Source organism: Tenrec ecaudatus, chromosome 2, assembly GCF_050624435.1.
Source record: "Tenrec ecaudatus isolate mTenEca1 chromosome 2, mTenEca1.hap1, whole genome shotgun sequence".
NCBI lineage: Eukaryota > Metazoa > Chordata > Mammalia > Afrosoricida > Tenrecidae > Tenrec > Tenrec ecaudatus.
The window spans coordinates 12,908,339-12,936,149 of NC_134531.1; the positions used below are offsets into that span (position 1 = coordinate 12,908,339).

General features: G+C 54.6%; 1 protein-coding gene across 5 annotated transcripts in view; it reads left to right on the top strand.

Moving 5' to 3' along the window:
- The window catches only part of TRIO (trio Rho guanine nucleotide exchange factor), a 309,165-nt gene that overhangs the window by 193,942 nt on the left and 87,412 nt on the right, over positions 1 to 27,811 (top strand). For all 5 annotated transcript variants that reach the window (XM_075540870.1, XM_075540867.1, XM_075540868.1 and 2 more), the window contains exons 21-33: positions 1,120 to 1,242; positions 6,524 to 6,718; positions 6,814 to 6,929; positions 7,592 to 7,658; positions 8,454 to 8,563; positions 9,312 to 9,381; positions 9,953 to 10,042; positions 11,481 to 11,573; positions 14,842 to 14,953; positions 16,883 to 17,073; positions 21,046 to 21,147; positions 25,535 to 25,677; positions 26,437 to 26,536. In XM_075540870.1, the coding sequence (XP_075396985.1) occupies positions 1,120 to 1,242; positions 6,524 to 6,718; positions 6,814 to 6,929; positions 7,592 to 7,658; positions 8,454 to 8,563; positions 9,312 to 9,381; positions 9,953 to 10,042; positions 11,481 to 11,573; positions 14,842 to 14,953; positions 16,883 to 17,073; positions 21,046 to 21,147; positions 25,535 to 25,677; positions 26,437 to 26,536 (1,512 nt within the window). The remainder of the gene's footprint in view (positions 1 to 1,119; positions 1,243 to 6,523; positions 6,719 to 6,813; positions 6,930 to 7,591; positions 7,659 to 8,453; positions 8,564 to 9,311; positions 9,382 to 9,952; positions 10,043 to 11,480; positions 11,574 to 14,841; positions 14,954 to 16,882; positions 17,074 to 21,045; positions 21,148 to 25,534; positions 25,678 to 26,436; positions 26,537 to 27,811) is intronic.

A 27,811-nucleotide genomic window follows, 5' to 3' on the forward strand; every position in this document is an offset into this window, starting at 1 on the left:
GATAAGAGGAGGGTGCTAGAAGCGTGCTCCTGCCCGGTTTGCCGCCGCTCCCAACTGTGCACCAGAGAGGGGCCCGCCAGGCTCAGCCAGTAAGCTCCGTTGTTCAGCTGGGACGCCCCTCCTTTTCATGCATTCTCCAAAGAAGACCCTGAACTTTCAAAGAGCGGGTAGAACACTTGCTCCCTGCTAACGCCTGTGCTCCCTAACACTGCCTTTTTAGATGTCTGTAGTTAAGGAGCCCGGTGGCATAGAGGCTACTCATCTGGCCGCTAACTGCAAGATCAGCAGTTCAAAACCACCAGCCGCTCCATGTGAAGAGTTACAGTTGTAGAAACTCACAGGGCAGTTCTACCCTGCCTTATAAGGTTGCTATGAGCCAGGATTTTTTTTTAATTTACGATTAAGTTTCCTTTCACTTCAGATAACATAAAAATGTAAGAAAACAGTAGCTCAGATCCGAATTCACAAGAGAATACACAACTTAGAGCTTTGGTTCTGGCACAATCTGAGCCTAGCCGCACCTGCTGTCCCGGTGTGGCCCTTTTTCCTGCCACTGAGCTGGTTTGCGTCACTGGTCCTCTGGAGTCCCCGCACGGGAGAGCTTATTCCTGGGCCGCCCTAAGCACAGGGGCATCAAGAGAAAGCCTGAACATTTAGCATTAAAAATCCAGAATGTGCCCATGCTTGCTTTTCCTGTTGACTAAGGGAGAGCGTTCCGGAGGGATCTAGAGGGTCAGCGCCGTGGATGTCTGTAGAGGTCACAGCATGGGGGTGTGAGTACCTGGCACCCCGCCCTCCTCAGTATTCCTTACAGAGCAGCCTTCTGTTCAGGCTTCTTTCCTGTGTTTGTGCCATTCTGTGCACGGTTATAAACAACACGTGAACAGCTTGTGATTGTTACACAAGGGACTTGATTAGAACATTCCAGCAGGTCCACGTTTTTATGAGGTTGGGATTTGGATGCTGACTTTCCAAAGCTTGGCCTCCCCGAGAGAGCGTGCTCGGCGTGGCCAGCCTTGGCTTGTGGTTTCCCGCTGCAGTGGGGCACGCAGACACTGGGACTGCCCAGTGGGGAGGGGAGTTAGCTCCTGAGCAGCCTCTCGTTCCCCCTCCCTGCAGGCCTTGGAGTGGATCCATGACAGCGGGGAGTTCTACCTGTCCACACACACGTCCACAGGTTCCAGCATACAGCACACCCAGGAGCTGCTGAAAGAACACGAGGAGTTTCAGATCACGGCAAAGGTAAATGAAGGCCGGGCCTCCGCTTCGGTTTAGCCCAGTGGTTCTCAACCTTCCTAATGCCACAACCCTTTAACATAATTCAGCAACCAAATTATTTCCATTACCACTTCATAACTATAATTTTGTTACTGTTATGAGTTGGACGGCTCCTGCGAAAGGGCCGATCGAACAATCCCAAAAGGGGTCGTGACCCACAAATAGAGAGCTGCTGGTTTAGCTAGTCGCCAGCAACTCCCCCCCCCCCCCCATTCCTGCTGACGATGGCCCCACAGGTTTGCAGTGACTGGTTTTTTGAAAACAGATCACCAGGCCTTTCTTCCGAAGTGCTCCTGGGTGGACTTGAACCTTTAGCCTTTTTGGTTAGCAGCCAAGCACATGAACCGTCTGCAGGCTAACCGCCCAGTGTCTCCAGGTTCTGTTCAGTGTCCCATCAGTCTGTTCCCATCCTTCCTCCTGCCCCCCCCCATCAACCGAAAAACCGTGTGATATATATACATATTTATCACTCAGGAATGGTCATTTTGGGGTGAGAGAAGCTGAATGCGCTCACTGGATTGTTTCATGCTAAGGAAGCCCCAGCCCCTGGAAAAGGGGTATCCTTTGAGGGGCAGTGAAGGAGGGAAGACCTTCATGAAGTGGACGGCCATTACGGCTCTCACAGTAGGCTCAGCCATCATAGCAGTGGGGAGGGGTCAGTGGTCCTTCTGTCGTCCATGGGCTCACTGTGAGTTGGACCTGACTGGACTGCTGTTAGTCTGTCTGGGTGGACTAGAGAAGCAAATCCAGGGAGATAGTCATACATGTATAAGAAAGAGCTTTATATACAAGAGCAATTGAATATTGAAAAACATCCCAGCCCAGTCCAGATCAAGCCCATAAGCCCAGTATTAGCCCATATGTCTGATACCAATCTATAAAGTCCTTTTGAGACTCACTACCCACGCAATGATGCTGAATGCAGGAAGATCACAGGCCAGTGAGTGGAAAGTCTTGTGGATCCCGTGGCATTGTAAGCATCTCAGTGCCCACGGGTCTCCACATGGCTCCTCCAGCTCCAGGGCTCTGGCTGCTAAATCAGCCTGTCTCCATGTAGCTTGTCAACAAGAATGTCTCCCAGGAACTGAGCCAGTGTCCCGCCCCCAATGAGCTGTTTATCTCCTTAGCACCTCCAAATGAGGTCACCACTGCCACCTGATGGACAGGCCAAACCCCACCCCTTCACTCATCAGCCTCAGATTGACAATAGATTATGTAGCTACCACAGTGGCAGCTGAGGATTGTAGGTGGTGCTTGGCACTGTCTTCTCTGACTCGTCCTTTCAGTTGTCCTCTGTCTCCTCCCACTCACGAGCCAGTCCTCCTTTGGCTGCCCTCTAAAGAACCCCTCCTTCCTCCTTCCTCCTCCTCCTCATCTTCCCCCTCCCCCTCCAAGGTGTTCACTGTGTGGCTGCTGTTTATATGGGAGCCGGGCGGCACTTACCGATGTCCGTGCGTTGTGCTGGTGTGCCCCATCTCTCTCTGCCCCCCACCCCCAGCGCCTGCTGCTTGTGAAACGCTCACAGCGGTTCTGCTGGCACGCTGCTCAGCCTCGAGGCGCATGTGTGAGGGCAGCCGGGTCTGCGGCCGGCGGGGCCCCCGGCACGTGGTGCTGGGAGGCGTAGCACACAACACGGGTGGCAGTTTCTCTCTCCTCCTGAAAACCGGCCTCGACTAAACACACCGTGGTGCCAGTCTGTGCAAGGAGACGGGAATTCTTCAGATGCCCAAGGATGCGCATGCTCCCGCACCGCCAGCCAGGGTTTTGTCAACTAGCAGAATTGACTGGCTTCCACGGCCCTTAACCCTGGCTGTGAAAATGCTTCTAACGGGGGATTTGGGATCGCCTGCGGTGACAACAGATACTTTGTATCTCGCCTGCTGCCCTCTCCTGTTTTCTGTAACATCTCTGAGTCCTGCTGCTCGCCCTGCCCGTTTCTGCTGGCCCTGGGCTCGGCAGGCACGCAGCCCGCTCTGGAGGAAGCCCTCACCCCTATGGGGGTGCAGGGACCATGGGGGGGTGGACAACCCAGAGGGGTGGCTGGGCTCTGAGGAGAGCCCCATGCCCCCTCCTGGAGAGTCAGCCTGCCCGGCCGCTGACCTCCCTCCAGGCAGGTAAGGATGCCATCAGCCTCTTACCCTTTGGGCTGTTGTCCTTCGTGGGAGTGGTGTGTGGCTGCCGCAGTTACGGGACTTGCACGAGTTGCAGGTGTTTCTTGCAGTAGCCCTGGCTTACTAAGACAAGGTCTAATGTCTGTATCGAAAGCATTCCATAGGAACGTCTTTTACTTCTGTGTAAGGAGCCCCGGGAGGCAGTGGTTGAGCGCTCAGCTGCACACCGTACGGTCCGCGGTTTGAACCCACGTGGGAGGGGTGAAGCCGTCAAGACTGAACCCTCGGAAACCATACAGGCCTGTTCTACTCTGTCCTGGAGGGTGCTAGCATGCAGAACAGAGCGTGTTTGGGTTGCTGTCTAAATATTCACTCAAAACAGCACGATGCCACGGGAGATTAAATAATGGGAAGGGGCGGCGCGCAGTGCAGCACTCAGGGAGCTTAGGGTACAGGGCTACCCCTCCACTCTGCTGGCTGGCCGCTGAGTGACCACAGAGTGTCACCTGCCTGCCTGCAGGGAGCACTGTGCTGTGGACGCTGACAGGGGGGTCACCACCTGGAGTGGAGTTGTGTGTGTGGGCAGTTCTGTCCCCCCACTGGGCATTATAGGACTGAATCTTTCCATGATGCCAGTGTTCCTATGCGTCAAGGTTGGGGTGGGTCATTGAAAGAGCAGGCTGGAACAGATACACACCTGAAATTTGGCTCCCACCCAGCCTGCTACCCGATCTGTGAAGCTGCCCCTTAGTTCAGTATGTCGACTCACTGAAGTAGTTCTATTAGAAGGAAGCTAGTAGTGGTTACGCATCTAGCTACTCACGGCAAGGTCGGCAGTTTGAAACCACCAGCTGCTCCGTGGGAGGAAGATGAGGCTTTTTACTTCTCTAAGGAGTTAAAGTCTCACAGGCTCACAGGGGCGGTTCTACTGTCTTGTAGGGTTGCTATGAGCCAGAACGGACTGGATGACAATGAGTTTTTGTTTCATTTTTGAGCAGATCTTGGTTTATTTTCTCCCCTTGCCTCTTTTGCCATTCTTGTCTCTCTGTGAATGAGAGACCACCCGCTCTGGATTGGAGATTCTGATTTTCCCGTCAGAAATGAGGCTGCTTCTCTTGCTTGGTCTCTGTCGCCCTTTCTTTGGAATGGCCTGTTGTTGTAGCTAATCCATAGCCCTGGCAGGACAGGCTGTCTTTCCCTGGTGATCCTGATTAGTGTTACGGCATTTTTAGTGCTGGTGGCAAGAAAACGGTACAGCCGGTCCACAGCCTCTCCTCAGCACCAGGCTGAGTCTCGGTCGCTGGTAACTTCGCAGCTGTGATGCAGTCACTCATGTCTCAGCTTTGTGCTGTCCCCAGACCTGCTGCCTCCATAGACAGATCCCGCTTCATGTCAGTGAAAGTGACTTGAGCGGCTGGGAGAGAGGCCACTCTTGGACCAGGTGGCTTTACAACTAAGGTGTTTGCAAGCACTGCCTTGCTGGGTCACTCAGAACTCTGCGCTTTCCTCCCCACAGGGCTGCCTGTAGCCCCGGTTACTAGCACCCCCCAGGCTGTGGATACCTCATCCTTCCTGGTCCTGGGATTATCTCTGAGCGATTGGCTTCAGAACTCAATTTACTTCTCTTTTTTTCCCCACTTCCTTGAATATGCCTATGTGAAGTTGTCTAATTTATAAACTTTTAAATAATATACTTTTTATAAACAATCTCTAGCTCTAACAGATTAAGGAAGGGAAGTGATTGTGTTAGGCTGGGCTCTCCAGAGAAGTAAAACCAGAGATAGATAGATAGATAGATAGATAGATAGATAGATAGATAGATAGATAGATAGATAGATAGATTAGAAATAGATAGAAAGAAACGTATATCGAGAGAATGGCTCATACCATTGTAGAAGCAAGTTAGGTCTAGCCCAAGATGCTTCTGACTCAATAGTCAGCAAGCAGGTCAAGCTTGTGACAAGAAAGGTGAATGTGACTTGAAAGTCGTCGGGTCCCAGGGTCAGCAGGCAACACGGCTGTTGGATCAAGTCCACAGACCCAGTGAGTGACCCTAAGGCCAGCAGTCTGAAACCACCAGCCACTCCGCGGGAGAAAAGAGTTGCAGTTCTACTGTCTTGTTGTTGAGTCAGAGACAGCATCCCCTCAACTGCCGAACCCCTGTGAGAATCCTGGCCAAGTCAAGCGAACAGAGAACCCACCCCTCACCGTCATGTACTAGTTCACTTCTTTGCGGGGCGGGGTCTTGAGTGGTATTATTCTTAGGTGCCTCCGGGTCTTTCCCACTCCTGCCCCCCACCCTCCCCCAAGAGGCCTGCAGTAGAGAACAGAAGGGTAAACCCCCGGCCAGAGAGCTTTCCTCCATGTCCGCGGAACTGAAAAATGCAGCATGCGGGGAGCTTCGTCAGGGTTTGTTGAGGGTCTGCGGTGGGGAGACCATCTTTGCTCTGTACTCTGGGAAAACGGGGAGAGGCAGCCGCCGCTGCCCTAGAGGAGCCTGTGGTTCTGTGGTGCATACGGTCCCTGTGGGCCGGAGCCGCCTTGGCGGCACCTAAGAGCAGCAGCCCTGGTCTACCTGACACCGACGGCTGGCATCACCCAAACACAGCCAGGAGAGACCTTTGCGGGACACACCCACGCTGTGTGCACGAGGCCTGCACGGAGCCGCCTGAGGGACCCCCATTCACGCCACACGTGTCTGCTTGACACGTCCACCGAGCAGCCACCCCACAGGGACGCGGCCGCTTCTCGGGGTCAGGAGAGCACGCTGTCTCGGGCGAGCTGAGGAAAGCAGGCTGCAGTCAAAGCGGGCAGACAGGCTGGGTGGGCCTGAAGTTTTCTTTTTTTTAACCGTTAGCAAACAGAAATTAATTTTCTCACTGTTTAGGGGCCCGGAAGTAGGAATTCAGGGTGGGGCACTTTCTTTCGTTCTCTGTTGGCTGGGGAAGACGGCCTTGTCGCTTCAACTGTCTCCTGGCTCCTGGGCTTGAAGTTTTCATTGGAGTGGTTGCCACCGGCGGGGCCCAGAGCTGCCGGCGCGGGGAGGGGGGCGCCGTGACCCTGTGGCCGGGCGCTGGCAGGGGCTTGCGCTGGCCTCACCGTACTTTCCTGTGGTGGTTGTGTTGCTTTTGCAGCAAACCAAAGAGCGAGTGAAGCTGCTGATACAGCTGGCCGATGGCTTTTGTGAAAAGGGGCATGCCCACGCAGCAGAGATAAAAAAATGTGTCACCGCCGTGGATAAGCGCTACCGGGACTTCTCTCTGCGCATGGAAAAGTACAGGAGCTCTTTGGAGAAAGCCCTGGGGATCTCTTCCGATTCCAACAAATCGGTAAGCCGTGCATGCACGCGGCAGGGGGCGCGGCGTTTCCGCTCTGCCTGGTTTGCTCACTGAGTCACTGAGGCTACCCCTCCCACCCCCCCCAGAGTAAAAGCCTTCAGCTGGACATCATCCCGGCCAGCACCCCCGGGTCCGAGGTGAAGCTCCGGGACGCGGCCCACGAGCTGAACGAGGAGAAGCGGAAGTCGGCCCGCAGAAAAGAGTAAGCCGGGCCACCCTGGGGTCACCTGGAACACACAGGCAGGTGCGGTGGGCCACCTGGAGAAGCCAGATGGCCGCGGGCTTGGGGATGTCAGATGGTGGGACTGCTGCGAGCGTGCTTGGTTTCCGCAGCACGGTCTCCAGTGTCCGCTTCTCCCCCCAGTGTCGCCTAGAGCCGGGCCATCCGTGCCCTGCTTCCGTGGGTGGACTCCGCACTTTGCGGCCACTTGTCCTGAGTTGTCCCAAGTCCTGACGACAGTAGGAAAGAGAGTGAGCCGGGGGCCAGGTTAAGAGTTTGAGGCGGCTCTGCTCATAATGACCAGAGATTGTTCTCAAGGGGAGGCTGGCTTGGGTTGTCATTGTTGGAGGTCTGGGTGCTCCCAGCACCTTGTGGCGCAAACCAAGGTGACTGCTGGACATCCAACTGTGCACAGGCACTCCACACCCCCACCCATTAGTCCCGGACAACAGAAGTAGACAGCCCCAGTTGTCCCTAGCGTTGGGGTGGAGAAGCCTCATTCCATCCAAAGCCTTTCTGTTCCTCTCGGTTGGCACCTGGGCACGCTTGCTGTGCTGGCAGCTGCTTTCCAAGCCGCCGATGGTTTTGGGGCTTCACGGAACGTGCCAGTCTTGTTACCAGCCCTCCCTCTCGATCTGTGCCAGGTTCATCATGGCGGAGCTCATTCAGACGGAGAAGGCCTACGTGAGGGATCTGCGGGAGTGTATGGATGTGAGTGAGTCGGGAGGGGCTGCTTGGTTGTTGGGTGGTGTGGTGGGCATCCTCACGCTCCTTGTTCCCGTGCGGCTGTGGGGAGCGCTGCCTGAGCCACTACCCTGCCCCTCTACATCCCCCGTGATGCTGGGGACCTGGAGCTGCACTCTGCGACTCCCCGGAAGATTTACAGCCTCAGAAATTGACAGTTGGGGTCCAGGAGGGGAGGTCCTACCCTCCCGGTGACTCTGTGGCAGGGAGTTTGGGTTTGGCGGTTTGAAGAGAGAAAGTGGCTGACAGGCCAATTCACACACTGGACACCCATTAAACTTTGGGGGCTCACCCACACTACTACATCCCTCCCCATATCCCGAGGCCACTGAGGGTCTTTCTAGGCAGCCCAGAAAGACAGCTGGGCCTGCATCCCCCTGGCTCCTGTGGCAGATGCATCAGCACGTTCCCTGGCCTGGTTACTCCGTGGTGGCCCAGCTGACAGCCCTGAAGCTGTGTGGAACCCAGTGTCGGACAAGTGTGTCTGGCGGTTATGATTACAAACCCCACACAGCATTAGGAAGACTTGCCCCTCGGGGCGTACGCTAACCCCCATGTCCCCGTAGCGTCTACAAAGCCCAGCCCTCTTCACAAGCACGCTAGCAGCCTTTCAAGGAGACTTATGTGGTGTTTCCAAAAAAGGCTCCCACGGAAGGCGTACGGAAGGCCTCGTGTGGGTGCACTCCGGGGCGTATTGGCAGACGTGGGCGTCAGTGATTCTGGAGGGGGTGACTCTCGCTAACGCCTGCGTCCCTCTGGCAGACCTACCTGTGGGAGATGACCAGCGGTGTGGAGGAGATCCCGGCCGGCATTGTCAACAGGGAGCTCATCATCTTCGGCAACATGCAGGAGATCTACGAGTTTCATAACAAGTCAGTGGCTGTCCTGTCACCGCGCTGGCGAGCGGGCGTTTTCCCCGGCAAAGAGACGCGTGTTTCCATTACCCGAGTGAAGCTGACCCATCTTTCCCCCGATCTAGACACCACTGGGTTTCCTGTGTCTGTATTTCGTTTTCAATGGAATAAGTGCAGGGAGGCGGAGGGGAGAGTCTCCGTAGGAATTCTTACTTCAACTGCCATCCTCTCAGGCTCTTCCCGTGGCCAGCCCTGCTGGCCTCAGTGGTTTGCTGCTGAGATTCACACTCTGACCAGAACAAAATGCCCCTTCCCAGGCCGGCCTATTGTAATGGTGTAAAGGAAAGCCGCAGGACCTTCTGTAGGTGGGGTCTCCCAATCCCATCTCCCCTCTCGTCCCTGCCCCAGCCCAAAAGTCACCAGTGCTCCAAACGAGTCCTGATGGAACTTCCCGCCATGGCAGATGCACACCGCGCTGTCCCTCCACACTGGGTCAGAATCAGTCACACCGGCTCTGAAGGCCAAGCTAGTGAGCTGATGCGGAGTCGTGCTAACTTGCCTGAGGCAGAAGCTACGCATGTTGTTCAGCGTCAAAGTCTAGAAAGCATAGGCTTCACGTCACCCGATGAAAAGGGCTCACATCCAAGCACCACCTGAAAGGGTGGTAGCAGTTCCGTCTAGGGTGCTGTATGCCATTCCACTGGCACCGTGTTTCCAGCAGCCCCTGCAGTGCTCATGTCTCTCTCCTGTGTGTGGTTCTTTGCAGCATTTTCCTAAAGGAGCTGGAAAAATACGAGCAGTTACCCGAGGATGTCGGCCATTGCTTTGTCACCTGGGTAAGGGAACCTTAGCTGCTGGCTCTGTGATGAGTTATTTAGGGGCATTGAAGGACGTCAGTGGCAGTGTGGCTCGGTCCCCTGAAGTCACCACGCTCCACCAGATAGTTCTTACTGCCGATTCAGAGAAACACACCTAACCTCAGGATCACTTTCTCCAGCCAGGTGTTCTTGTGGGATGAGCGGCTTTGGGCGGCACTGATAGTTTGAAACAGGACCAGGTCCCCAGAGGGTGAGAGCCGCCAGGCATGGCATGGCCCTAGACCAAGATTTACACTCAGAATGGTGGGCTGAGAAGAGGGGAAGGGGCAGGAGCCAGCCCTGACCTACCACGTCTGGGGAACGCCATGGAGGTGGTCACATCTTTGGGTGGCTGGGCCACTGCATCGTCCAGTGACGCACAGCGTCAGCAGGATGTTTCTTAATGGCAGTGTTTTAAAAGTAGGGCTTCTTTCATTTGGAGCTTAAATTCCCTTTATCCACGCAGCTTCTTGTCTTCATACGTTTATTGAACTCTGTCTGACGTGTAGCTTCAGTAAGAGACTCTGTTTTTTAATGTGTCTGTTTACAGGCAGACAAGTTTCAGATGTATGTCACTTACTGCAAAAATAAGCCGGACTCCACGCAGCTGATCTTAGAGCACGCAGGATCCTATTTTGATGTAAGTAGGGGCTCACTAAGACTGCTGGGTATTTTGGTAGAAATGTAATGTGACCTTGTTTGTGACCTTCACCTAATGTGTCATTTTTCAAATTGTAACTATATTGCGGTGTGCTTCTATTTTCTTCAGTTTCGAAGAAATGGGAGGTGGTTTTGAAAAGATTCAAGCCCTGGGAGCTGTCTGAGAAACTCAGAATTTAATACATACACAAATGTGTGCGCATGCTTCACATGAGTGTGTGTACACACTGTTAATCTTGGTTGACTAGAGAAGCAAATACAGGGACACTCATGTATACAAGAGAGGACTTTATATCAAAGGGTAAATGTACATTAAGAAAACATCCTAGCCCAGTCCAGATCAAGTCCATAAGTGATAATAACCCATACGTCAATACTAGCCCATAAATTCCTCTGTAGATGCACACAGCCTTGCAATGATGCTGAATGCAAGAAGATCACAGGCTTGTGGGTGGGGAGTCTTGTGGACCCAATGGTGGTGGAAGCATCTCAGTGTTGACAGGGGGGTCTCCACGTGGCTCATCAGCTCCTGGGCTCTATCATGCTCCCTGTGTCTTGTCAGAAGGAATGTCTCGCAGGGAGTGAGCATGTGTCCTACCTCCAGTGAGCTATTTATCTCCTTAGTGCCTCCAAATGAGGTCATCAAGCTGCGACCTGATTGGTGGGCTAAACTCCAACCCTTCACTATTTATAGCCTCAAGTTGACACCCGATTATGTAACTACAACACACATACACCAGGGGCTTCAAAAAGTTTGCAGGAAAAAATAAATGAAAAGACAATGATTTTCCACAAATGCTTTGAAGCGTGTGTGGGTGGTGGGGTGGGGGCAGCATTCTCAGTTCAACATTGGACTGCTAGTCCCCACGTCTGCAATCAAACCCACAGCCCCTGGAGCGGAGAAGGATGGTGGGGGCCAGGAGGTTGTTCTACGTGTGCGGTGGCTTGGGGGTTGGGTGGTTGGTACCCTGGTGACAGCTTTCACTGTGGGCGTCTGGGAGAAGAGGTTCCTGTCTGCTGAGTGACACTGTGGAGTCAGCTGTCAGGACTTTCACCCCGGTACATTCCAAACCCATTCATATCCACAAGCGCTGCTTCAAATGGGTGCCCTGACTGAGATGGATTCTTTGTCTCCTGAGGGTGTTACATCTTCGTAAAGTGTAGTGGTTTGTGTGTGGGGCCACTAACTGCAAGGTCAACAGTTCAAAGCCACCAGCCCCTCCATAGGGAACAGATGAGGCCAGGAGTTACTATGTCAGAAACCCAAGGGGCAGCTCTCTTCTGTCCCATAGGCTCGCCGTGAGTTGGCATCTGCTTCATGGCAGTGGTACTGAGAGGGCTGATAAGTGTGCGTTTGCATTGGTGCTTGTCCCGGCCCAGCATGCATCTGTCTCTCCATCCCTGATCTTCCAATACAGGAGATTCAGCAGCGGCATGGATTGGCCAACTCGATCTCTTCCTACCTTATCAAGCCAGTGCAGCGAATCACCAAGTACCAGCTCCTTCTAAAAGTAAGTGTGAGACTGCGTGTCCAGCCTGGGGCCCTCAGCGAGTGAGCATCTCTGCCGTGGTGTGGACGCTGCAGGGACATCTCGCACCACCTCGAGCTCCTGCGCTGCTACCCGCCGTCTTTGGCAGGACCCCCTGGCAGGTCCGGTGTGCTTTCTGACCCAGGCCGTCATGCCCTGCAGTAGTTTCCTCCGAGAACGTGCGCTCACCAGCCCACGTCTCTGCCGTCAGGGAGGCTCGAGAGCACGGGAAAGCAGGCACTCTCGGGATCACGGGGCTGTCTGTTCTGGCTAGCACCGGTTGCCCTGGGTGGGTGCTGGACCCAGGCATTGGGCATACTGATGTAGGGCAAGGCTGGTGGGCAGTGTGGAAGCAGCCCTGCCCCCACAAGCGAGAGCTGTCTCCAGGCACCCCCAGGTCTGACAGAGCCTGCGTTTGCCACTGACTCCCCAGTGGCCCCGCTGGGTCCTCGTCGTCCCTGGCTGAGCCCTACACACGCACACACACAAACACACGCACACACACACCTGTGGGACAGCGCCGGGCACTTGTCTTGAGCTCACTGTGTCGTTTCTCGGTTGCGAAGGCTTTCATTCAAACCACACTTGTCAAACACACATAATCACTCTTCACAGGAGACCAGTAAAGAAAGCTTGTTGCTCAAGCCACAGCCACCCCCGGGGACAACGGGACATAGCACTGCCCGGCTGCAGCGGCCCTGCAGCTGCTGTCACGTTGGGGCCCGGTGCTGCAGCCACTGGGTCTGTTTCTATCTGTCGGCAGAGGACACCTGGGTGTGGTCATCACGTCAGCCGTGGAGTGCAGTGCCCATCCTCCATACGTACATGCTTGTGCCCATCCTCCACATGTACACGCTTGTGCACATCCTCCATATGTACACGCTTGTGCACATCCTCCATACGTACACGCTTGTGCCCATCCTCCATATGTACACGCTTGTGCCCATCCTCCATACGTACACGCTTGTGCACATCCTCCATACGTACACGCTTGTGCACATCCTCCATACGTACACGCTTGTGCACATCCTCCATACGTACACGCTTGTGCACATCCTCCATACGTACATGCTTGTGCTCATCCTCCATATGTACATGCTTGTGCCCATCCTCCATACGTACATGCTTGTTCTTTGGACGAGGTTGGGCTCTCCAGAATATCAAAAGCAGGGATGCTTGTACGTGTTGTACAGAGAAAGAGGTTTCTACCATGAACCAGCCTACACAGTTGTCGAAATTGGTCAGTCAAGTCCAGTTCAAGGCAGACGTCTCTGACACATGGAGGCTGCCGAACAGGAAGCAGGACAGTAAGCAGAGAGGGCAGGGGGCACAGGCCGGTAGAGGCAGCGGTCCAAGGTCTGCAGAATGAATCCACCCTTGGCGGTCCACTGACAGCTCGGGGTATTGGCAGGCAGTGTAGCAGGAGATCGGGGAGCCAGATGCAAGATGCCGCTCTGGCAGAAGGGAAGGGACCAAAGAGGATCTGTCTCCGCTCGCTCTCTCGATCTCTTACACAAAAAGGCTCATGACACTACAGAGGTGTCATCAGGCTCCCCCCTTACCCTTACCCGGGAGGGGCTAGTTGACGTCATCCCTCACCATCACCGGGAGCGGCTGTCAGGTGGGGGTCTCAGACATCCTGGGCAGGTGTTTAGGGTAGAGATGCAGACCGAGAAAACCAGTGTCGGAGTCCTGCGAGGTCCTACTTCATCTCTCATACCCTCTGGACGCTGCCTCCGAGGGCAGGGACCAGTCCCTGGAGCAGGGCATCACCTTACTAAAGCAGAGGGCCCGCGTATAAGCGGAAGACCCCCAGTGACCAGGTTGACCACCTGGCTGCCACAGTGGACTCAGACAGCACAATGGTGAGGGTGGCGCGGGGCCGGGCGGTTGTACACAGGGTCGCCGTGTTGGGACAGGCGGACAGCTCCTAACAACCCCTCGGTCCGAGGTGCCGTCCTGACCACCTCAACAGGCGGTCACACTGTAACGTTTCGACGCGTTTAAGGAAGGCAGAAGGCAGAGTTGGTGCGTGCCTGAAAGCCTTAAGAGACGTCTGGAAAGGATTGGAAGAGGCTGCATTCTGTCTGTGAAAATGCTCGTGATTGTGGGACTTGATTCTGGGAAAGCTCCCCTGCAGTTCTCTGTCAAAGTCCCATGGGGGCTTTGAGGCCATCCACCCTGCAGGCCAGGTTGTAGCCGTCAACAGATGAGAGGGCAGAAGGCCGCGCCTTTGCTAGTCCGTCACCCTCTGCGTCGTGGGCCTCGCCCTCCTCAGGGTGTGATGGTTTCTCTTCTGCACATGGACCTACTAAGGATCTCTCACACACTGCCTGCCTTCCTTTCCCTTACGCCCTGGGCTGACAACCTGCTCTCTCCCCCCACCTCCCCGGCGGGGGGCGTCTCCAGGGGAACAGTCAAAAGCTACTTTGAGCTTCATCCTGAGGGGACTTTACTTGCCCAAGTTTAGACTCGGTACATACCAGGCCGTGAAAGCACTTCCCCAAAACTTACCTGGCCAGAAGTCCACATGTAGGTCAGAGCTCACTCCACCCAGTGAGTAGCCAAAGTCCAGCCTCTCCCATATCATGGAAGACTTGGAGCGTGACCCTGAGGTCACGGTCAACATCTGGTAAGGGACCCGAATGCTCCGAGAGTGCGTTCCAGAACATAAGCTTGCTGTGCCCCAGCCCCATCGCCATGACACGGGACCTTCTGCTCTGCAGACCTGAAACCCAGGGACAGCACTCGGGCTTCCCCGTGGAGGCATTCCTTGTGTGTCAGGGCGCTCCTCCACTGCCCACGCGCCACTGAAAGCCCCCGGGTTGTCCTCGGCACAGCCTGTCGCCTGGCAGTTCCAGGGAGCTGAGGCCCTGGGTGTGTGGCCGCAGGGATGGAGACTCAGGTGTGGCTGCATGGGGAGCACAGCGCTGCTCGTGTAGGTCCAGCACGACATTTGGGGGCAGCAGCAGCTCCCTTTGCTCGGCCCAGGGAACGAAGTGTGTCTTCACCTGCTTTGAGGGTTGGTCCCTTAAGGCTCTTGTAATTTTATCTTAAGATGTGACTGCCCCTGGTTAGCCCTGCTGAAGTAGAGACCCTGAATGCTCTGTGAGAACATTCGCCCGGCTGAGCAGGTTGTCTGACCTTGAGACCCAGGGGTTCGCACATGCCCCCTGGTTAATGCAAAGACTGGCTGGTGGCGCTTCTCCAGAAGCTCCCGGTGCTACTTCCAGGTGTCTGTCATCCACAGGAGCTGCTCACCTGCTGCGAAGAGGGGAAGGGGGAGATCAAGGACGGCCTGGAGGTGATGCTCAGCGTGCCAAAGCGAGCCAACGACGCCATGCACCTCAGCATGCTGGAAGGTAATCGGGCAGCCCTGGGTGTGCCCTCTGCCGACCAGCACCGTCTCTCCACCCGCTCCCTGCAGCCTGAGACTCGCCGCCCCAGGCCTCTGAGTTCAGGTCACAGTTAAGAGTTCAGATGTGATGCCTTTGTTTTTGAAGAATTGGTTTCATTGCTTCTCCTCAGGACCAACTTTTCTGCCTTAGTAAATGCTTCTCCTGGGTGCTTCCCCGGGTGCTGAGTACTCTTCCCTCTGAACTCGAGGGCCCTGTGTGTCACTTACCGTGGGCCAGCTGGGTGCCACATCGGACAGACGGGTGGATAGACGGATCCCAAGGGAGATCAAGTTCTTAGAAGAGGAGGTTGCTCTCCCCTATCTCAATCCTTTCAAGTCATGTGCTTAGAATCTTGGACGGTATATACCAAATGCCTTCCTGAGGCGGTTGACTTTAGTCTATCACCCAGTAAGAGAATTAGATGGCTATTGTTAACACGTATTCCATGAGTTAAAAGTTCACAAATGCTTCGGCTTCAGGAAGTTATTTTTCTGCTGTGGAGCTTACCTCTGTAGTGACCTCAGGTTTTACCTGCCCCGTCTAGAAATGGACTTGAAGCCAGGAGACTGGGAAGAGGGCACTCTGCTGGTTCGACCCCCTGCCCGACGCCCAACATGCAGCCCCCCACCCCACTCCAGCCTCAGGCTTTTCCTGGTCCTTCTCGCGAAGCACGCTGGCGCTTTTCTGAGACACGGGCTGCCGTGGCGTGAAAACCAGTCACCACTGACGTGGTCTTGACTCTTGGCAGCTCCTCCTGTGTCACGGAGACCTGCGCATGCCAGCACTGCCCGTGGCTCGTGGTTTGGAACTAGCTCATGGGATTGTCTCTCATGAGCCGCTTCGGGGGACTCCAGCCTTCAGCCTCTCGGTTCACAGAGACCCAAATGTTAGAGACCCCTAGACGGGGCCACCCTCCTCCCACAGAGCGCCTTTCTCTCCAGTCTCTCCATCCAGAGGGCCTAGGATATGCCAAGGCCATGTGGACATTCCACCTGGCAGGGCGTGGGCAGTAGAAGCAGGGAGTAGACATCTAGACTGCAGATGAGAGTTTGGACACCTGTCCTCCCACACTGGCTTCTCATGGAGAGGCGCGGAGGAAGGGAGGGAGGGAGGGAGCGGGTGGTGGGCGAGCGTGGGCATCTTCTACTTTGCTGTGCCGGTAGAGTGTCTCCCGTGGGACAGGACAGACCACATCTTGAAGGGAGCCACCATGAGGGCCAGGGGGCAGCTGGATTGCTTGGAGAATGTGTGCATGAGCTGGAGGGGAAGACTGCAGGTCCCGGAGCCAGGAAGGCAGGCCTATGAGAAAGAGGGTGGACCTGGGCCGAGGCAGCCCAGGGAGATGTCAGCATGGGGGCGGGGAAGAGCCAGGGGACTGCTTTGGAGGGAAGAGGAGGCTCGTGGGGGGAGAGCTGTGCACAGACCAAGAGGAACCAGCTGACCAATGGCAAGACGCTGGGCTATGGACATGCGTATGAGACCTGGAGGGGAAGGCAGAGGGCATCCTGAGTCGTTTCACACAATGAAAACGTGCCATGTGGCATTTGAGTAAGAATTGTTTGGTAGCGGGATCAGCAGTGGGACAAGTGGGGTTATAGGCCCGGTTGGAGCGTGCTGATGGTCACGGAGGCCACAGCCCAGGTGGGGCAAGTGGTAACTGCCTGGTTGTTGGGGAAGACCCAGAAAAAACAGTGCCCTCTGCCCAGGCTCCTGGCTTCAAATACCCTTCGAGATGGGCCCATCAAGTTCTGGACACGTCTTAAAATGTGTCTCCCCGCCTCCCTACCAGGTGCACCCAGGGAGACACCATCACCGATGGGCGGGCTGCCAGGTTTGCGTGTGGAGCCTGTGTGATCCGGTCACACTGACCGCCCGCCCCTCTTCCTCCCACAGGGTTCGATGAGAACATTGAGTCTCAGGGAGAACTCATCCTGCAGGAATCCTTCCAAGTGTGGGACCCCAAAACCTTAATCCGGAAGGGCCGCGAGCGGCACCTCTTCCTCTTTGAAATGTCCCTGGTGTTCAGTAAGGAGGTGAAAGACTCCAGCAGCAGGAGCAAGTACCTCTACAAGAGCAAGCTGTTTGTGAGTACAGGCGCTCCGCGTCTATGCTGGGCCCCCAGGGAGAGTTGCCTTCCTCGCTGCAGTCCTGCCCCTTTCGGGCCCACTAGGGGGCGCCCGTGGGTTTCTTCAGACCACTTAAAACTGTTTTTGCCAAAATCCATGGACACGGTGTAAGAAAACAGTGATATGTAGGTTCCAAGTGCTTATCTCCTATGTCCCTGAACTAGCTTGAGAAATACACTTCTCAAGCCAGATAAATGAGTATGCTTCACGTAATGTAATAATTCGCATTTTGTTCACTACTCCAGGAAGTGATTTAAGGCAGCCTTACTTGTAGGTGTATGTGGATGGCGAATGATCAGGGTGTGTTAGTTGGTTTTTCCTTAAAAGTAAACCTATGTGGTTAGCTTCATTTTTGTAAATAATCACGTGTAGCTATGATATATACATGGTTATTCGAGAAAATACATGTACGCTATGGTGCAGTGAAAGCTCCCTAATTCTACTGGATTTGTGTGAAGAGGAAGGCAGCGTGAGGATTGGAGGAAGGCTTTATTAACCTCTGACATGCAGGGCACACCACCTTGCCTGCTGGAAGTGAGAAGGACTTGCAGCACTGGCTGGTGAAGGTCAAGGACTGCAGCCTTCAGTGTGGATTGCTACCCAAGGTACGGAAGACCCAAATCCTCCCAACTGACCCAATGCGCTGGGTCGTGGTGCTGGAGAAGAATGTTGAAGATACCATGGACTGCCAAGAGCCAAACAAGTCTCTCTTGGAAGAAATACAGCCAGAGGACGCCTTAGAGGCAAGGAGGACAGACTTTGTCTTGCTGGCGTTGGACAGGTGGTCAGGAGAGGCCAGGCCATGGAGAAGGACATCAGGCTTGGTCAAGTAGAGGGGCAGCAAAACAGAGGAAGGCCCTAAGAGAGGTGGATTGGCACCGTGGCTCCAACAGTGGACTTGGGCAAAGGAGCAATCATGTGAGGGTGGCGTGGGGCCGGGCAGCGTTTCCTGCCCGTGTGCACTGGGTCACTCTGAGTCAGAATCCACTGGATGGCACCTAGCGACAGCGGCAGTGCCACTTCCGGGAACCCTGGTGACTCCCTGGGGTAGGCTGCAGGCTGCTGTGTGCAGGGTGCATGGTTTGAACCCCGGTTGCTTCACGGGAGAATGACAAGGCTGGCTGCGTCTGTAAAGACGTCCGGTCTCAGAAACCCTATGTAGATTCACCATGGGTTGGAACTGACTCGGTGGCAGAGGCTGTGGCTCAGTTCCCCTTGTCAGACTAAGGTACACCTGATCCCAGCCAGGGTGTCCCCAGTCACCTCACAGGCAGGTGAGAGTTGGGCATGAGTAAGGAAGACCGCAGAGGGGATGCAATTGAATTGCGGTCTCTGGGGGGAAATACCGACATGCCCTGGCTGCCAGAAAGATGCTCAAATCCGCCTTGGAAGACATTACATCCAGGATGCCCCTGCTCGGAGGAGCGGATAATAGAATTGCAGGTAAACAGATACATGGGAAGGTGTAGATTTCTGAAAAGTTATAAAAATGTAATAATAAGGGCTCCTGGGGGCTAGGGTGGGAAGGGAGGGGAGAAAGGGGAGCTGATATCAACAAGTCCAAGAAGGAAGGAAAATGTCTTGAAATTGGAGGTGGCAGCAATTGTACAATTACACTTGATCTGATTGAATATGGATTGTTATCGTATCTGGAGATATGATAACTCCCAATAAAATGATCAATATAAATAAGTCAGTAAAACAAAACAAAAAACAAATGGCCACTTCGAAATGAGGGTGATGAGATTTTGCTCTGGTCCCTGGAGAGGGGCTTGATGGAGTGGCAGCAAGAGGAAGGCCCGCGTGGGATGGACGGACAAGCAGACAGGAAACGGTGAGGCGGGACCGGGCAGGCTCTCCACCTGGGCTGCACCGCGAGTACGTAGCAGCAGATGTTTACATCACAATCCCAGGGACACAGGGCTAGGGGTGCACCAGCCACCTCGGTAAGAACCTGTAATTTGTCCGTTTGCAGAGGTGGTTTGCCTGCCCTTGCCTTTGGCTCGCATCCTGTTTGAGATCATCTTTTGGACCCCCGCTTGCCTGACCTCATTTTAGATCATATTCTAACCGGGAGGAAAATATGCACGAGTCGCTCCTTCACTGGCTGGCCGTAATCTGTCCTCCGAGAGCTCATCTGTGTGAGGAGCTGGTACGCCTTCATTTAATTTAGGTCCCCTCCCTCCCTCTGAGGCCACCTCTGGCGCGGTGGGTTGTGAATCGCCCCCTTCGCGGGGAGAAGGGACTCGTCAGTGCTCAGTCCGGTTGTTGGGAGAGGCCAGCCACAGCTGCTCAGACCACAGGGATGCGTCCTTAACGTGCCCGGTGAAACGCTCAAAGCCGTTGATAAATCACCTCGGAAAGAACCTGTCCGCAGAAAATACTTTTCTCCACCTGTGGAGCACTGTGGTCCGGGTGGACTACACGTGTGTAAAGCCCTTTGGGGCTGGAAGAAGACTCGTCTTTCCTAAGGTTGGGAGCACTCCTCTCTGGATTCTCCCAGTTGCCCTGGGTCTCTGTCCTCTGGAAGTCTTGCCCTTTGACCTTGTGTCGGGATCACCGATCAAGAGACTCAAAGGAAGGGAAAAGGCGTGTCATCTCTCCCGTGTCCCCTCAGGAAGGAAGGAGCAAAGGCCTCATGTGACAGAGCCTGTTGGTGCAGTGGACCCTTGAGCAACACGGGTCAGAACCACGAGGGTCTGTGTGCATGTAATTACACGTGTGGTGCCAGTGATCTCCACGTGAGTGGATTTGTGCCCCCAGTCATGTCTCCCTATGGGCATCGTCGTCAGTGCAGGGCCACGTGGCACAACCAGCCCCGAGGGGCCCATGGACGCGCCCTTGGTGGAGTGATGCAGGTGCTCCTGGGAGCAGATTCATGGCGTCCCAGGGAAAGGTAGACCTGCCCTGTGGATGCCATTCATTGAGGGCTACAGCTGGATCAGTGGGCTCCTGGTAAGGACCACTGTGCACAAGGACGGGGAACCCGGGGAGCCATCGCCGCTGCCCTAACACCAGGTGCACAGAACAGCCCTGCGACTTTGCCTGAAGTAGCTTTCTGGTTTGGAAGGGCTTCTGTGTTTATTATGACTCGTACATGTGCTACCTGTTTTAAACAGACTCACTGACACACAATTCATATACAGCGTCTACTCCAGCAGTTCATTCAGACTAAGAAAAGAATCATCACCACCATCAGTTTACAGCCTTTTCTTTTCCTGTGCTCATTCTTAGGACATCCTTGCCTCAACCCCAACCCCAACTCCCACTGCCAGGCCCCTAGGAAAGTGGTAAAGCAGTCGCTGTCGATAGCCGCGCCTCTCCTGGAACACAGCAGAAAGCAGCAAGCCCACCCCACAAATAACCCCGAGAAAAGCCTCAATCATAAAGCAGAAAACAGTAAAACACCGCAAAACAGAACACAGAACAATTATAAAGTACATCAAAAGGGAGATCAAATGATAAGGTGTTCAATTTCGACCTAACTAGGTCTGCAGTAATCCGCTCTGTCTGATACCAGCGTTGTTCACATCCCTGGTCCAGAGTCAGGGGGACTCAGGGCAGGCTTCGTCCATGTGGGGTCCCCCACAGTCACGCATGGCCTTCTGAAAACCGGGTGCTCAGAATGTAAGTGCTAATACCATTGCCTCCTTCTGTCTTAGTCCTTTTCCCTGGCATATGTTATACAGAGCATACAAAATGTAGGTTCATCGACCGTTTCTGTTTTCACTAAGGTTGCTGGCCAGCAGTCGGCCACTTGCAGTCAGACTGTTTGGGGGAGTAACATAGTCTGTATGGATGGCTGGAGCCCCTAGCCCCGGCGTTGGGCAAGGGTGTGGAATGTGGTATCTCGCATGACTACGCATCACCGAGAATGTTCTTGCTGGAGTCCCGTACTGCGGCCTAATCCGCTAACTGTCTTTCTTCCAGACCTCAGAGCTGGGCGTCACAGAGCACGTGGAAGGAGATCCTTGCAAATTTGCACTATGGGTAGGGAGGACGCCAACGTCAGATAATAAGATTGTCCTGAAGGTACGTCTGTTCGCATGAAGCTTGGGGGGGGGGGGGGACAGGGGTGAAGCGTTGGGGTCGTCGCTCTGTGTGCCTTCTTCCCGACCCTGGTTTGGAAACATCTGGTTGTCTGACTTTTACTTGTCCCTTCAGTGTCCTGGTGGGGTGGGGGATGCGGGATTAATTCCGCATGCTATTCCCAGGATGGGTAACGAGCCAAACCTCCGCCGGCTTGCTGAAAGAGAAAAGAGCAGCGGGTCTCCTTTAGCACCTGGTGTTCCTTGTCCCAGCGGAGAAAGAATTTGTGGATGTGTGCATACTTGAGCATGAGTTTCCAGAGGAAAATAGGCCCCTGATGAGCTTGTGGGGGCTTCGAGCGCTCGCGCTGGGGGTCTCAGGTGCTTTAGTTCTCTAGTTTGGGAACTAGAAAAGGAGGGGAAGGTTATCAGGTTTGGTGGCCTCTGGACGTGCAGGTGTCCAGGAATGGCCAGGCTGGTTCTAATACGCAGCTTGTGGGGAGGGAGATTAAACCCTGAAGGTGTGACCCGAGTGCTCTCTCTCAAATGAACGGCGAGGACGTGAGGTGTCTGCCTGACGTCCTGCCTCTTGTGCTTGAGAAGGTGCAGGTGGGGCTGTCCCAGGACGCCTGAGGGGAGATGTAGCTGGAGATTTCCATGATATCGAGAGAGGAGCCAAATGCTTAATGGGTCTCCAGTGTGGGCTCTGGTCTGTCAGCTGCTTTGTCTCTTGCGTAGCTTTGCCTCTCCGGCGTTCCAGAAACAGAGACTTAGCTGCACCTCACCCTGGAGTAGAGCCTTCACTTCTGTGGCTTCTAAAGCCATTGCATTATTGAGGTCTTTGCCACAAATCCATTGTGAGCACCGGAGCATTCTTGTTTGTGCTGGCATGAAGCCTTGGGAAGCATGCATCGCACTGGTCGCCAAATGTTAGATAGCAGGGTACAAAAATGTTAAAGTGTGCACCAGGCCTCCAGGCAGCCAACTTACAGCTTTCAGTAGATGCAGATGCAGAGGCCCAGCTGAGGAGCGGTGCCCGGTATATTCCAGCCAGATAAGGAACTCTTCATTGGGGACCTAATAAACAATTCCTAACAAGACTTTCCACCAGCGCTATCAGATGAGAAGTTTTATGGAGAGTCTTGAGGGAGGTTTTTTGGATTCCAAAGGAAGGAGGCTGAGAGGAATGATGTTCTCACTACATACAAAGATTGTTTGTGACTCGGCTGGCCTTGGAGACGACGGTAGAAACGCAGTGGTGGTGCTGTTGGGGTACCCAGTGCTGGTGACAGAAGTGGTGGTGGAAGTGGAGACAGTAGTGATGGTGGTGGTGTAGACGGTTGTAATGGTGGTAGATGGTGGTGTAGATGGTGATGGTGGTGGTGTAGACGGTAGTAATGGTGATAGGTGGTGGTGGTGTAGACGGTTGTAGTGGTGGTAGATGGTGGTGTAGATGGTGATGGTGGTGGTGTAGACGGTAGTACTGGTGGTAGGTGGTGGTGGTGTAGACGGTTGTAGTGGTGGTAGATGGTGGTGTAGATGGTGATGGTGGTGGTGTAGACGGTAGTACTGGTGGTAGACAGTGGTGGTGGTGTAGACGGTTGTAATGGTGGTAGATGGTGATGGTGGTGGTGTAGACGGTAGTACTGGTGGTAGACAGTGGTGGTGACAGTGGTCGTGATGGCCTCATAGTTGTGAAACAAAAATACGGCCTTTTTTCACTCTTACGGACTGGAAAGATGAGCTTTAATTCCAAATCTTTCTTAAACTGATTGGATCTTCCAAGCGTATAAAACAAATTATTCCCTTCTTCCAGCCAAGTGGGATCTCTGACTTAGGATTTTAGCCGAGTTACTTTTCTCTGATTACTTCTGAAAAGCTGGCGCTTGGCCTCCATGTTTAATCTCTTTAAGGATAGGCTAAGTGCGCTCCATAAATCTCCCTTTTAACTGCAAGACGCTTCTTCACTCTGAGGCATGCTGGGATTCCTCCCATGTTTCCAAACTCTGCTGGAAATGTTCCTTTTAACTGAGATCGTCTCTCTGTTCACCCGAGAGTCCGGCCATGGTGAAATTCCAGTAGAATCACGGACTCACAGCTTTCCACACGTCCCACCCTGAGCCACTACATCCTGACCCACACGGCCAGCTCTACAGTCCCACCTGAGAGCAGAGCAGAGCTGAGCCAGTGGGCACAGGTTCTCCTCCTCCACTCGTATCTCCAGCACCACCTGAATACCTTGGAAGGCCTCCTCTGGTTAAAACACTTTCATGAGAATGGTCTCCAATTGCAGTTTCCTTTCCCAAGCTGAGCTGTGATTCTCTGTTTTCCAATAAATAAGGAAGGTGCACAGTGAGATAATGCTGGACTCCCCTCCCTCCATGATCTCATCTCAGATCCCACTGAGCAGTCATTTGGATCGGTTGTAGGGATTGCATGAGGGGCCCTGGTGGCCTTGTGGTTATGGGCCAGGCTGCTCACAGCAAGAGAGCAGCACAGAACACCAGCCAGGCCCAAGAGAGAGAGAAAGAGAGAGAGAGAGAGAGAGAGATGAGGCTTTCCACTCCCTGCACAAGTAGTAACGTCTTGGGACCTCACAGGGGCAGTTCCACCCTGTGATGGAGGGTCACGATGGGTTGGAGCCGACGCCCTGGCAGGGAAGGTTTTATTTAGAATGACGGAGTGAAACAGCCAGGAGGCACATCTGATGCCCTCTGGCTTTCCGATTGCCCTGGGGTAGAGATCAGACACACCGCCCCCTCCTCCTATTCGACACCCCAGAGAAGGGGCTGGTTGTTGAGGGGAGATAACGGACTACCACAAACCGGAAACAGTAAGCAGTCTGGGTACAGGTGTTGGTCCAGAGTAGTCAGAACCTCTCCTCAGCCAGCAGCCAGGTGGTAGCTCTGCCACTCCACCAGGTGTCCCTTACTGGTCCCTCCTGCTGTTCCGTCCCCCAGTCTCATCCCCCCCACACCAGGCCCTGGCCTTGGCCTATGCTGCTGCCTCCACTCCAAGCAGGGAGGGCTCCCCCACAGGCTCTGCTCACGGCCCCTCGCTCTGCTCCTGATGTGGCTCTTACCCACAGAGGAAGGGTGTGGATGGAGGCGTGGTTGGTGTCTTGTCAGCAGACCGTACCCCCACAGAAACCAAAGGTAGTGATTTGGTTCACACCCTCTAGGAAAGCGGAGACTTAATACATCCGCCCTTCATCCCGGGACCGAAAACACACTCCCACGTAGGATTAGAAGCACAGGCAAGGGGCTAGAAGTTGCGCCACATAGACGATCACGGCTGGAAGGCCCGCCCATTGGGGTTGACTGCATCTCAGGGATTTAAGTTTCGGTCATAGAAAGCTGATGCTTCCCATAAGGAAAACTGTTACTTAGACCCAGAACATATATTTAAAACAGAAAACCTACCTCTTTGGAGGCAGGGGGAGAGGCGAATCTCTGGGGACAGTAAGTCTTCTGCATTCGCTCAGCAAATGCTGACTGCTGTTCGTTCCCCTGGGCCAGCCCGCCACAGCCATCGGTGGGCACTGAGCTAGCTTCCAACACACAGAATGAGCAGCCCGTTGTTCTTGTTCACGGATCCCTGGTGGTACAGGGCTTACACGTAGGGCTGCTAACAGCAAGGTCAGTAGTTCAAAACCATCCGTTGCTTCTCGGGAGAAACACAGGGCTCTCTACTCCTGTCAGAGTTACAGTCTTGGAAATCCACGGGGACACTTCCCCCCTGTGCTGTCAGGTCACTGTGAGGGGCACCGACTCGCAGGTGGTGAGCTGGTCTGTCCTGGTTTATTCGAAGGGGGTGGGGTGAGGCAGGGTGGGTAAGGGCAGTGTGAGAAGGAGCCTGGGGGTCCAGCTTCGTTGTGTGCTGCGACATGGCTTCGGGGGCCAACCCCTCAGTTGCCCAACGACAAAACAAGTGCGAGAGAGTCCTCTCCTTCCGGAGATAGCTCTGGGTGTGCGGAGAGAGGCCCAGGGATCCCTCAGCTGGCTCAGGGGCAGGGAAGGGCAGCAGCAGCCAGTGTTGACAGTCCTCAGTCCAGGACCCAGGTGGGTGCTGGCTCAGGCTCCCTGAAGCCTGGTGCTCAATAGATGCACCTCAATAGCCTAGAAGCTGTTTGAGTCTTGTTGCTCTGTTTGGGTGGCACCCAGGGCTGCCTGAAAGTCTTGGGGCTGATGGTGAGAATCTTCTTCAATGTGGAATAACACATGCTTTAAATCAGCATGGTTTGGATGGCTGTGAACTAGGGCTGTCCACTGGTGGCCGACCCCGCTTGCATGCAGTTCCCCTTCTGTGAGGTTGGTTGGAACCCCTGGTATTCGGGAAGGGAGAGCACGTGTGCTTGGCGTTGTCCTGACGCAGTGTGACCCCGTTTCAAGGCCTCCAGCATAGAGAACAAGCAGGACTGGATCAAGCACATCCGGGAAGTCATCCAGGAGAGGACCATCCACCTGAAGGGAGCCCTCAAGGAGCCCATCCACATCCCCAAAACAGCCCCGGCCTCGAGGCAGAGGGGCAGAAGGTCAGTGCACAGGGCCCCGGGGCCCGGCGGGAGGAGAGGTCCACTCTAAAAGCGGTGTCTCCAGTGTGTGTCTGGGCTGTGTTTAAAGCGGAGCTGGCGCTCGCCGTCGATCTCAACCTCGCATTCACATTGTCCAGGAAAGAGCTGCTGTGACTTAAAGCCAAAGGGCCTGAATGCAAATCCCATTTTCCCATGCCACCTGGTATTCCAGGAGCAACACAGGTGCAAGACATCTCAGCCAGTAAGGCCCTTTCCCTGCCCCCCAGGACGGTGTCTTCTGTCCTATAGTTCTTGGTGGGCCACGTGTGCTGGGCTCATGTCCTGGAAGGAGAGCCCTCGCCAAGAGGCTGCGTTCCCCGACCACCTCAGGGGGCTGACTGCCCAAGGGAGGGAGGGGCCACCTGTGGGGAATGTGCAGGGCCCAGTTGCTGAGAGCTGGGGCTTTGGCATTAGACCTAGATCTAAACCTTCCCAAAGGCCGCCCCAGCCCTGTGAGCTCTGGTGAATTACAGCATGTGTAGGAGCTGAAATGGAAACCGTGTCGCCTGTATTTTAATGACCGTCAGGGTCAAATGGAACAGCAGTGAGCCACCGCTGAGCCAGAAGCCCGTGCCCCCACCCTAAGGGATGGACATTTGTGAAGCGGTGGTAGCTGCCAATCCCACAGGAGTTCGATGGCACTTCCCTTCTCCCTCCCTGTGAGCCTGGAGAAGTCATGCAGCTATGGCAGGCAGCCATTGAAAGTCTCTCTGTCCGCAGGGATGGAGAGGACTTGGACAGCCAAGGGGACGGCAGCAGCCAGCCAGACACCATCTCCATTGCCTCCCGGACGTCGCAGAACACGCTGGACAGTGACAAGGTAGCCGCAGCCCGCGCTGGCTGGGGGGGGGGGGGGGAGTTGTCGCTGGCCTCGATTAGTGTGACACAGCCTGAGTCTGTCTCTTAAGTCACAGTTCACTGCCAACAGTTCCCACTGAGCTGTACACAGCACTGCAGTGTGCTGAGGCCAGGCTGCTCCTGTGGCGGCAGGGGTGCCGATCCTCCATGTGGGCTCTGGGGTGCCATTTCATCTGGGGGTGCAGTGGAACACAAACAAACAAAAACAATGCTCCCTGGCGTTTCTTCTCCCGATAGCAGGCCTGTGCTGACCTCCGGAAGCCAGGCTGTTAGTCAGATGTTTGCATGGGTATGTTAGGCTTGGGGATTGGGATACCTCAGTTCTCGCAGAAGCACAGGTGTAATCCAGGTGCCCTTTTGAGGGAAAGGGAAGTGTCGGCTACTGAAAATGCACACACAGTGTCAGGAGAGAGTACAAGGCTGTGCCGAGCAGGAGCTCACGGCTGACAGCAAGAACAGGGCCACAAAGCCACGCTTGCAGGTGTGGTGGAAGGCCGTGAGCAACCGTATTGGCCGAGTTTAGGCACACTTGGGTGATGTCACGGGCTTGGTTCAGTTTCACCTGCGCTTGGGTGGTCCTAGTCTGCGCATGCTGTTTGGACCTTTCCATAGGTGTCTAATGGGTGCCTGGTTTCTTTCCAACCCCTTCATTGTGGCCTTATGCAGGCATTGGGGAGACAACCCCCGTGGGTCGCTATTCTGGCTACCTAGCAGGTGTACCTTCTGCAAACATGGCCAAGAGCCTCCCACGAGTCTCCCGAGGGAATCCCACAAACCCTGTGGTGGCAGTTACACAACTCACTGTCAACACTTTGTGACTCAACACCTTAGTCTCTGTGCCTGAGACCAGAGTCCTGATGGGGGGCCGGAAGGCCACCTCACTGCCCTTGAGAAGTGTCTGCTGTCCGAGGAGGTAATGCCAGGGGCTGTTTGAGGTGGCACATCTGATGGTGCCAACCTCTTCTCAGCTCCATTCTGCCAAAGAATGTTTTCACTCCCAGCACAGTAGTGAGTAGGTGTGAAACAATCACTCTGCTGTCATGATCTCATTTTCAGAATTATTCTAGTTTAAGTGATATTTCCTTGTTCTACTCTGAGCCCAGTTAGTAGTAAGCCCTACAGTCGGGAGCATGATGAGGCTTTCTGCTCATGGAGAGTTGAGTTTCGGGAAACCCCAGGGGCAGTTCTGCCCTGTCCTGTGGGTCATCAGGAGTCTGTATCACCTCTAAGGAGGTGA